The sequence below is a fragment of the Anser anser genome (genome assembly GCF_964211835.1).
Source record: "Anser anser genome assembly, chromosome: 9".
Lineage (NCBI taxonomy): Eukaryota > Metazoa > Chordata > Aves > Anseriformes > Anatidae > Anser > Anser anser.
The window spans coordinates 28,349,144-28,360,073 of NC_139729.1; the positions used below are offsets into that span (position 1 = coordinate 28,349,144).

The 10,930-nt window shown below is 47.7% G+C and overlaps 1 protein-coding gene across 2 annotated transcripts; it reads right to left on the minus strand.

The window, feature by feature from the left end:
• Positions 1-2,286: 2,286 nt before the first annotated feature.
• Positions 2,287-8,907, minus strand: SUCNR1 (succinate receptor 1). Of its 2 annotated transcripts, none has more exons than XM_083848704.1 (2): positions 7,683-8,907; positions 2,287-5,249 (listed from the first exon to the last, which is right to left on the minus strand). In XM_083848704.1, the coding sequence occupies exons 1-2, from the start codon at positions 7,716-7,718 to the stop codon at positions 4,302-4,304; spliced, it is 984 nt and encodes a 327-aa protein (XP_083704830.1). In that variant the 5' UTR covers positions 7,719-8,907; the 3' UTR covers positions 2,287-4,301. The 2 variants fall into 2 exon arrangements, with proteins under 2 accessions (XP_083704830.1, XP_083704831.1); XM_083848705.1 differs by having other exon boundaries at positions 2,289-5,249; positions 7,520-8,867.
• Between the last annotated feature and the right edge of the window lie 2,023 nt (positions 8,908-10,930).

Genomic DNA, 10,930 nt, shown 5'->3' on the forward strand with positions numbered 1-10,930 from the left:
GGTGCCTGGGCTTTGTCTAGGAGCACCCAAGCAAAAAAGAAAATACTTTTGCCAGGTCTGAGAAAATGGTCAGTGTCTGCAGCAGCGTTAGAAATCAAAACAGGCTAAGCGGAGCCGGCTGTGGCCACTGGTACAATATTCAGCTTACGCTAGGCAGGACAAAAGCTGCAAATGGGCACGACCTTGAAATATCAGGGTTAGAATTCATATGCTTTGTTAATCAGTGTCATCTAATCACGGTAAGAACAGAGTCAGAAATATATCTCCACTGGAATAGTATTTAAATATTCACTTGAAATACCTAAAAGCTAAAGCAACTCACCTGTCCCAGCCTCAGTCCCAGTCCCGGGGGAGCAGTACCCCACTGCTGCCAACGAGGTTGTTTGGCCCTTGGTTGGCTCCAAGAAAGCTCGGGACCTGTTTGGTTTTGCTTACCTGAACTGCTTCCACCCCGATGGGAAGCGCAGAGCCACCTGTCCTGAAGCACGGCCGGCTAACAAATGTCATCCAAATTCCTCTCCAGGTTTCTTCAGCTCTGTCACTCACGGAGGCCCCTTGCCCCACGTTGTCCCAAAGCCAGCTCTTACCGCCCTCCGCAGCCCGCGGGGGCCACGAGCCCCGCTCCCGTGCAGGGGGCAGCGGTGCTCTCCTGGGGGGCCCTGTGGGCCCTGCTCCCGGAGCTGCAGGCAGAAAAGGTCCACAGGTAAGGTGCAGCCTTAAAACGTTATTGGTGTCTTAACGGAGAGATACAATTTTCCTAATTTAACAAAGGTTTATAATTGGAAGAGCAAATCCGGAAGCGGGGAACTACAGCAGTATCAAATAGGTGCATTAACCGTGTAAGTGGCTGCATTCAATCATAAAAATTATTTTTCTTCATTTGTGTTCAGTTGCACAGAGTTTAGCGATATATTTGTGAGCATATTGAACTTTTTTCCCCTCTTTGCTTTTGCTCTAAGTCCTGTCGAGCCTGCTGCAATGCTGTTTCCAGCCACAGGAGAGCACAAAGGTGTCGCTCGCTGGGAAGGAGCCGAGCGGAGCCGGCAGCGGGTGCTGGAGCCCGGCCCGGCCCGCAGCGCGCTCTGCCCGCAGCCAGCACCGCGCCCGGAGCCGGGGCGGGCCTGCGAGAGCCTCGGTGCCCACTGCGCTACGCCAGCTCTCCTTTAGATCCGCAGTTTAACGCGGCTATTGCCATCTCTTCTCACCCGTGTTGTCTAACATTAGCGATGTGCGTAGCGCAGATGTGCTCTGCTAAATTTTCCTTCTACAAAGAACAGTCCGTTCTGCTCAAGATTTATAATTCATTGTTCGCTTTCATTCAAAAAAAAAAATTCTAAAACTTAGTTATATAAATAACATTTTGTTTGTTTGTTTGGCTATATGTTTTTATGCCTAATTCTTCAATTCTTCACATGCAGTGAAGTGAGACTTGCCATTCTGCCTTGAGCAGGAGGCTGGTTTAGGCTATCTCCTGATGTCCTATTATTGCATACTTTTACATTATTAGGTGGAAAATATTTCCTGGGATTAAACAAAAGCTAGTTGTTTTTGTCAAAAAAAAAAAAAAAACAATAGCAAATACCTGTCCTGAGAAATCTCAGAAGATGCCAGTTTTACGTACGGCCTGGATCTGTGAACGCTACAAACCTGTATCATAAGTAGTGCTGGGAAAGGCAGTTTTCAAAAGCAGTGAAATTTATAACCCTGATTTTCAGAAGTTTTGGGGTGCCCGTCACAACACACAGGCCGCCTGGGGAGCTGCATCGCCGCCAGCTGGGCTGCTCGGAGCCAGCACCCAGCCCTCAAGTCACCCGCCTCCCGCAGCTACACAAGTCAAAGGTGATTCTCCGAGAGGTGTTCCAGCCTAACAGGCACTGCTGTGAGTTCTCTTCCCCAGAAGAAAATTCTTCATCAATCCATTTGACCCTAAAAATGGGATACTTAACCCAATCGTGGATGTTCTGGTCATAGCTTCCTTGGTTCCGGGCTGGAGCTTTATAACGGCACCCTCAGCTGAATAATTACTACTTAGTGGTATGTACAATGGTCCTTAAAAAAAAATAAACAGGAAATATTTATAATGGAAATTCAAGTGCAGTCTTATCTATCCCGGGCCATGCTGTCATAACACACGATGGATCTTTTTTCCATCGCTGACAGAGCAATTTAGAGATTTGTGTGTGCAGATTTGTTGCACGGCAAACAAACAAAGAAGAGAACAATTTATGCTCATTTCCTCCTAGTCAAAACCCAGGTTAACAACTTGCCACATACCTGGGTTCCAGGGCAAACGGTAGGAACGAGGTGGGAGCTGACAGCTAGGCACCGCTTCCCAGGGCAGGCTGTCTCCTGGGCAGGGATGGGGACGCTGCAGGGAACGGGCGCAGGGTGAGGCCGACCCCAGCACCGCACCCGGCGGGGTCTGCAGCACCCCTGGGCTCCTGCAGGCAGCTGGGTGCCCGGCCCCAGATTCCCGCCCCCCCCCATTTGGCTGAACAGGGAAATTGTAGCTATAATAGGCTAATGGGCATCAACGGCAATAGCACAAAGGAGGCTTATGTTTTTTAACAGGGTGCAGAGTTTATTATCTGGCAGTTATCAATGAAACATTTGCACACTACCGACACACTGGAAGCCAGAAATGAAGTTGTCTCTGATACGACGATGGCTGGAGGTCCTCCCTTTGCACCCACAGGGGTGGCAGCACCGCCGGCACCCCAGGCTGTGCCGGGAGGAGGGGGCTGCCTGCGCCCCGTGCCAGGCCCTTCCCACGCCGCCGGTACTGCTGTGATGGGCCCACGCCGTGCCCCTCTCGTGATGGAAGAGTGGAAGTTACCAAAATGGCAAATCCGTGATGCCACCAGCACAGATCCAGCAAAGCGACAGGGTCCACAAGTGCATTTTCACTTCATGTGCAAACACTGCATAAAACACATTCTTCACTTCTCCTTTTTTTTTTTTCCAGTTGTCATTCATTTCACATGTTGTTGGGTTTCTTTGTTTGTTTGTTGGTTTTTACACTTTGATTGCATCAGTCTTTTCAGTATCTGTTTTCTCTCTGGTAGATTTCCTGTAATACTTTTAGCATTTGCTCTGCCTCCCCCCCAGCCCTGCCCAGACAAGAGCAGCTGTATTCACAAAAGCAAATATCCCGTACTCTGACCATTTCATAGGTCTTTTCACCCCTTATATTTGAAATCAGGTCAGTCACTGGAGAGCAAGTTTCTACTGCTTTTATTCTTCCCTGCTGCAATGATTTTGCATGGATACCAGGCAGAGAACTGGCTCCTCATCAGCTCCAACTTCATTACTGAACAGTTAACGGAGTCCTAAGTGTGAGGTCCAAGCGCTGCCCCGAGCTGTACATTCTGCTCTCTCTTAGAGATAATTACATTGAGGTTAAGTAAATTTAAACTTTGATTTTAAAGCCAGATTCAGCTTGAAGAAGTAAAAATAAGAAAATGTGTTGTTTTACATCTTAACTAAGAATTGCCTTTGTGCATCGCTGGGACCTCGACACCAGCCAGCGTTGGCATTTTGGCAGTGCGAAGGAACCTGCCTGCGTGCACACACATCATCACAGCCACAGCGCTTCCGTGAAATGCCTCTAAGTCCAGCAGCCAAATCTTTTGGCTCTGCACTCCTTGCCATCATCACAAATGGAAATAGCAACCTGGTCACCACCTCCCTGCTGGCAACACCAACAAGAACTCCACCTAGCTGTTTGCATATCCTCCTTTCTTGCCACATCCTAGATGCAAGCCCAAACCAACCAGAAATGTAAAGTGGCTCAGCTTTTTACTCAGAAAAGTAAACCTTCCAGGAGCTGCAGAGTTCGCAGAGGGGGCAAGGAAATCACTTATGCAAAGAAAACTCAACGCTGAGCCCCAGACAGCGTTGAGCCAAAAATCAATGCTCCCAGGACATTTTATCCAAGTCTAGGTCCAGTTCAGCATCAACTTATGGGTCACAAAGGAGCTGTAATAGAACAATTTTTTACTCTAAGAAATGCCACAATGATATTTTATTTGGAATATTAATAGACCACAGCATACCCTGTTATGAGAGTACGGTGTCCTGCTGTCTGTTGCCATTGACATTATTTTTGTCCTGCTGAAATTAGATTAGTAGCAGGAGGTTTCCTGTACACTAAGGTAACAAGTGCATTTAGAGAAACACAATCAGCTTCTGCATATTCCATAGTCTAAATAAAGCTATCTACAAAAATTGCACTCTACATTGGTGAAAATTCTCCCAGTTTTCCTCCCCTGTCTCCCAGTGTGAGAGTTCTCCTTAGTAGTTCATTTGCTGGGGGTTGTGAACCTGGTCAAGAGCTGCATTATTTTTGCCATCAGCATCTCTCTGAAGTGGTCACCCATTAAGAAATAAAAAACAGGATTAATGGCACTATTTAAAAATGCAATGGGTCTTGTGATGATGTAAATGTCATTGATGATGTCCTGTGTGCACGCAGACATATTCAAGGCTGGTATTCGGGAAGCAATTCGGACGTTGCGCATTATGTGATAGGGAGTGAAAAGCAATGAAAAGGTGGCCAGTGCGAGAATGACTAAAGTAAGGGGTTTTTCAAGTGTCAAGAAAGAACTGATTTGCTCCCTCCAGTTTTTAAGAAAAAGAAACATCTTCACATAGAAAAAGCACATAATAGACAGAGGGATAAGGAACCCAAAGATAGTCAGAAACATACTATAGATAATGCTTTTTCCGGGGTCTCCAGAACTTGCATAATCTAGACATTTGTAATTATTGATAGACTTCTCAGTCTCCAGGAAAACCATCAATGGCAACAGTTCCAATATCACCAAGATCCATACGGCAATACACACGATAAAGGCTGTTTTCTTCTTCTGTAGAATATGTTCTCTGAAAGGATATTTTATGAGCAGGTACCTGTCAATACTGACAACAGTAAGGAAAAGGATGCTGGTGTACAGGTTTGCATGCAACAGGAACCTGTTGCTATAGCACAACGTGTTCGACTCTACCCAGTAGCCTCTGGAGTAGCCGTTCACAAGTATTGGTAAAGTACACAGAAACAATAAATCTGATAATGATAAATTAAACAGATAGATGTTGCCACTTTTCCAGTCTTTCAGGCAGAAAATATAGCCAAGCACCACAATACTGTTTCCAATGAAGCCTAAAATGAACTCAAGGCTATACATGGTGGAAAGATAATACTTTTCTAGGGTTTCGCTGATCTCACAGCCATCTGTCTCATTCACAGCCTGGAAATAAAAAAAACACAAACCACCAAAAATCAGTAAAAAAATCATTGCATCGCCATTTTTATATTGCTGCTGCAACAGGTGAATATAGTGCGCTGCTTCCTTACAGCTTGGATGGTAACTAGATGTTTGAACTTGAAGAACATGTCTTATGCACACAAGATTTGTACTTTCAGCTACTGACCAGGGCTACCAAACAGTTTGTGTGAGCAAAAAAACTGTGCGAGGATACTGAGGTAAGAGCATAACCTGGAGGCATCTGCTGCAGCACAACAGCTCGGCCAGGCTCAAGCAGGAGCAGAGGCTGGTGAGGCTTACCAGCCAGCAGCTCGTCACAGCCCTTGCTGGAAGTCATCTGCCCCCCTCTTACTCAACTTCCGACCCGTGGTCTCCTCTCTCATCACTAAGCAGAAGTCCACTCTCCAGAAGAATAAAGAATGAGCTCATTGGCAGCAGCATGGCTAAGCTCTGACAACATTTCTCAGAATTTCTAAGAATTCAGAAGACTGTTTACTAGATCGATTGAGCCATCCGTTGCGTACTTTATATGTTTTTGTTGGTAACTCAGCACCAGAATGGCATGGAAGACGTGCAGGTGAAGCACGTGTCCCCTGCATTGCGACAGGCATTGCGGGAGGAGATCTGAGCCACCCCTGTGGAAAGAGGGTGTTTCTGCTCCTGGGGCTTTGCAACTCTTTTCTCATATCTTTCTACAAAAAGCTCTTTCAAGAATGGATGGTTAAACTACAACTGGTGAGTAATAGTTGATATGAAAGCTACTGTGGTTAACAGGACAATACAGTGAAGTCCAGGATAAAACTCTTTCAAAGCAAAATTTTTAAGTTATTTTTGATGGGAAAACTCCGTGTATGATTTATTCAATCACAATTAATAACTTCTGCTAAAACCCTCCGCAAACAAAACAAAATCCCAGGTAACTCATGTGCTGCGCCCAGCGCGTGGCGAAGCGCCCCGCGTCCCTCCCCGCAGCACGCAATGGGGCGCAGCCGAGCCCCAAGCCCCCGCTCTGCTGCCACACCCCCAACAAAAATCTTTGCCTTTTTGCTTGGAAGTAACACAGTCAGTGAGTAAAAAGGAGCATAGATTCCTAGGAAGCTGCACCACATGTCAATTTGCTTGAGGAAAAAAATTTGCTTCTTTTCTAAGGTTGGCTCAACGAATGCTTTCATTTCAATGAAGCAGAGCAGAATTGCAGGTGCTCACTACCCTTCCTCCTCAGGTCTATGTGCACATACTCACCTGCAGCGGTGTTACAAGAGGATGATAAGCTTTAGCAAGAGCCTTCTGTTAAAACATTAGCAAAACAATTAGAAAGCAGGGGAAAAGAAAATGTTAGAAAAAATATAGACTAGAGCTGAAATCAAGCTAAGTTTCAGCTCTGAACGAGCACCAGTGTGATCACTGCAAAATCTGCTTAAGATAGGATAAAGACACGATCTGCATAGCATAAGACTTTTCAAAGTTGTTCTGGTGCCTAGCGTATAACTCTGAAACCACAGGTCTTGTGATCTGCCTTTAGAATATGTAGAGCACACAGAAAACTTCGTAAAGCTACAAACAGCAAAAGCCTGCACTTGCACCGTGTCCCTCCAGAAGCAGAACCCCTACAGCCACAAACGCTCCCCGGGGTCCCACAAGCTCACCAGCAGCCTCGCACCCAGCCCCGGCTCATCAGAGCCCCGCGAAGGACTTCAGCACCAGCTTATTTACAGAAATGACTGCACAGTCATCAGCATTTTAAATGCAAGCAATTAGAAAGTCAGTGTATTGACTGACACATTGATGTAGGTGGCTGTTAAAGATGGGCCAGCCGACTTCCAAGCAGGGTGAGGCAGCGCAAGAGCTCCCTTGGAAGCAGCCTGGCCGCTGGAGCGCAGCGGCTGAGGGCACGGCGCGCAGCTTACCATCCCGAGGGCTGATCCCTGCGTCCTGACAAGCACACGCTGACCATGCCTTGGATCTTTTGGATCACCGGAGCACAGCACAGCATAGCTGCTTTAACCTCGTTTGCATATGATTCAGTCATTAATGAGTCACGGCGAAGGAGCAATTTGTTTGGCTAAGCAGCGCCCAGGGGCAGCTTCAGCAGGAGGAAGACGCTGCAAATTTGCGCGGAGCGGAGAGGAACAGCCACGCATTTCCTCCTCGCAGGCCCCCTGGAGCCGCCCGCAGCTTGGCAGGGCTGAGGCAGAGCTGCCAGCGGGGCTGGGCAGTGCTGGGAGCACCTGCGGGAGGCCCGAGCCACTAACCTGATTTTGGCCGACACAGTCCTGGCTCAGGCCCAGCGCAGGGGCTCATCCCAGACCGGGGGTCAAGAGCCGAGGTCCCCAGGCCTTGCTCCAGCGGGCCGGCCTCGTGCAAGCCCCTCGTGTGCCAGAGTTCCCAGCAAAGGCAAGGAGAGCGCCTGCTAACCCGGGCACGTGGTGGGCGCACGGCTGCTTGCAACATGCCGGGAGCCTCGCCGAGGCTTCAGGAGGGGAAATCCCGGTGTCTGGCCTCCTGATCAACTTCAGCATCCCAGAGAGCAGCAGAACAGGCAGGGCTTCTGCCTTTTGAGATCAGCACAACAGGTGCAACAGCTCAGTGGGGCTCTACAGCTAGCAAGCCAACTCAGATGTTTTAATTATATTAAGCATTGCGCTAAAGAAAAACACCTGGGTTTTATACAGTAGTACATCTTAACTTTTCCCTTCTAGCTCTGTCTCCACCTCTACTGACACCTTGGTCACAACAGATTTAGAGCTCTTCAGAATATTGAGAACAACTTCTATAATAAGCATTTTCATCCAGCATTCCATGGCAAGTTGTGGTATATTCTTATTCTGCTAAAAAACTTTGCATGAAACAACTGAACAAAGTATTCAATGAAAGTGTTTACAGTGAAAATAGCATCACGTGGCCAGAATAGCAGATGTACATGTGGTGTGCTTCTACGGCACCCAGACAGACCTGTGCTTCTTTGATAAGGTTTCCAACATGGGTAATAAAGAGACTTTAATTTCACAACGTTGCCACAAGTCTGGTACCTCTAAATACTCAGGCAACCAGTAAGTAACTGCTCTAACCTTCTAGACGAGATCCAGGCCTGGAAGGGAGGAGAGGATCATTTGGGTTGAGAGCAGCCTAGAGGTACAAGGAGCAAGCACAAGCAATCCCAAAGCGCTCTTGCAGCCCGGCGAGCGCGCACCACAGTGTCCCGCGGGAAGCTGGCAGCAGTGGGCCCAGGCCTGGACGCAAAACTTGCTGGCCTGGCACGAGGGACACACGTCCCTCAGCTAGGAGCCCTCATTCCCAGAGCCTCTTACAGCTGGTCACCCAGAGAGCGTCCTCGGTACAAACCTCCTCACTGAGAAACAACCCGCAGCAATCATCACCAAGTCAAAAAGCAATCCACCCCTATTATTACAGATGTACATGGTGTTTCTCAGGCAAGCTGCTGAAATGTTGATTCCAGAGATTTAATCCTACAGCTCCCAGTCACTCTGAAGCAAGTCTTCAAAAACTGACGGGCATTTAATCGGAGATGAGGGCAGACTCGGGCTGTAAATTAACGCTATGCTTTAAATTCACTGGATTCTTCAGCATCCTGGAGGCCTTAAAGAAGGAAGTCAGGCACATTTGTTGTCATTAAATACCCATTAGCTGGATTATATTAAGACTGAGGCCTATCAAACGAGCCATGCATATTTAATGGTTTATTATGATGAATTTGCATTTGACTCACTGGAATGCGTCATTAAGGCTGACCTTGAGCGAAATGTGATGTTTCTGCTGCAAAGGCTTTTAAACAGGAGATGCTCATCCCAGCTCAGGATTTGTCCCAGGGAGGAAAACAGAGCACGGAATTTTCTTTCAGGTTATAAATTAATACTGGGTGCAATAAATTTATACCTTGGTCTGGCTACTAGGAAGCCACAGAAGAGGGCTTTGTGATAACAAGTGCAGTGCAAATGGGCCAGCAACGTGTGTTGCTGCTGCACACCAGCCCACACAGCACTGGGCAGAGCCTGTCAAGTGTAGCAGCCTAGTACTGCTCCTACCTGCGTGCAAAGAACAGGTGGGATAAGGTCTTTACTTCTGTTTGTTTGTGACCTATTTGCATTAGCCCAGCAGCACTGGGTTTACCTGTGTCTCAGGACCAATGTGACTTGTTTCTCCTCTGCTTCAGTCCCCAAGTCTGACCCTTAGCACGTAACTCAGAGGTGCATTTGCCAGCTCCCTGCTGGAAAGCCTCCAGGCCTCGGGCTCCGCTGAAGGCCAGCCCCAGCGCCGCAGCGCCCGCGGACCTGCAGAGCCCGTGCCCGAGCTGCGCCAGCCCCCTTCTGCAGCGCTGAGGCTTTGCTAAAGACCCTGTTCAAAGAGGTGAGCTGCTGTATCTGGCTGCATGTTCAGGTGTAAAAACATCAGGAGTTACAGCAGGAGAGCCAGCCTGCTGCAGTGTTTGGCAAACCCTGTAACCATTTTCATAGCGTAGTATATTTGATAGCTGACTAATTAACCCAAGCACAGGGAGCATTATACTACAGGAGCCTTCTGAAGCCATTTCTGTGAACCAGCAAGTACATTTTTTTTCACCATTGGCTTGAAGACACAATGGACAAGTGCTCTCCAGCTCGTGAAAGCAGCTGGGTCACAATGCTGGAGCGCAGGCAGGTGCCAGGCCTAGGAAGCAGCAGCAAGCCGCTCGCGCCTGAGGGAGGCACGGAGCACAGGCGGATGACAGCGTGCTTGTGCTAAGGGCAAGGGAGGGCCGGGCACACCAGGCTGACCCCAGCAGCGAGCCCACCGGCCGGCTCCTGCAGCTGCCAGCCCCAGACAGCACCCCGGGGACGGCGGGCACGGATCTGCTCTACAATTGCTGCGGGCAGACACGCAGCAAGTGCGATAAGCAGATAAAACCCAAATGAATCCACTCCTGTGGATGATCTGGATGCAATTCTGCTTTTACGACAGGAACACATGAGCAAACCTGCAGTGTTATGACTGTGCGTAGAATGTTATTTGCATAAAGTGCTTCCATAATGCACATCTCGTAAGCAACAGTCCCCCTTAGCACTTTGCCATCTGTTATTTGGAATTGTACTAATTATATCCAGGGTGTGAAAATGAGGAAAGACATGAAATTGCCTCAATTATTCAATTAAATTTTGTTCCCTGAAGGAATAGATCTTTATTAACAAAGTATGCCTCGAAAAGTCTAACACAGCTTTCTTTGGCTCCCTCCAAGCCACAAAGCCCTTCTTGCTGACCCCTGTCCATGAAGGGGAGGAAGGGGCACCTGCTGCCCTCAGCTGCTGCATGGGAGATTCAAACTGGAACCTTCCCCCTCCTCCGTACCATATTGTACCTACGTATAACATATCGCCTATACGTATCATACACATAACTATTTCTTTTTGATGAAGCATAAATGACAGCTGCATGTAACGGAAGGCCTTGTGAATAAATCCAAAAAAAAAAAGAAAAAGGAAATCCCGGAAAAGTTAAATGCAAGATCTTGATAAACACAGTGAAAGATCCTGAATATCACTATGATTATTTTCAAGTGGGAGAAAAACATGATTTGGCTAATTAAAATCCTACCTTCTTTTTTCTTGTTGTCTCCTTTTCTTTGGGATGCCTTTTCAGGTTAGCAACTACTAACCTGATTAGTATCTGGG

Coding starts and splice junctions, on each gene's coding strand:
- SUCNR1 (XM_083848704.1), bottom strand. CDS start 7,718: ATGTTGCAAGCAGCCGTGCGCCCACCACGTGCCCGG. Junction 5,250..7,682: donor TGCGCCCACCACGTGCCCGG/GTTAGCAGGCGC, acceptor TTTTATTTCCAG/GCTGTGAATGAGACAGATGG.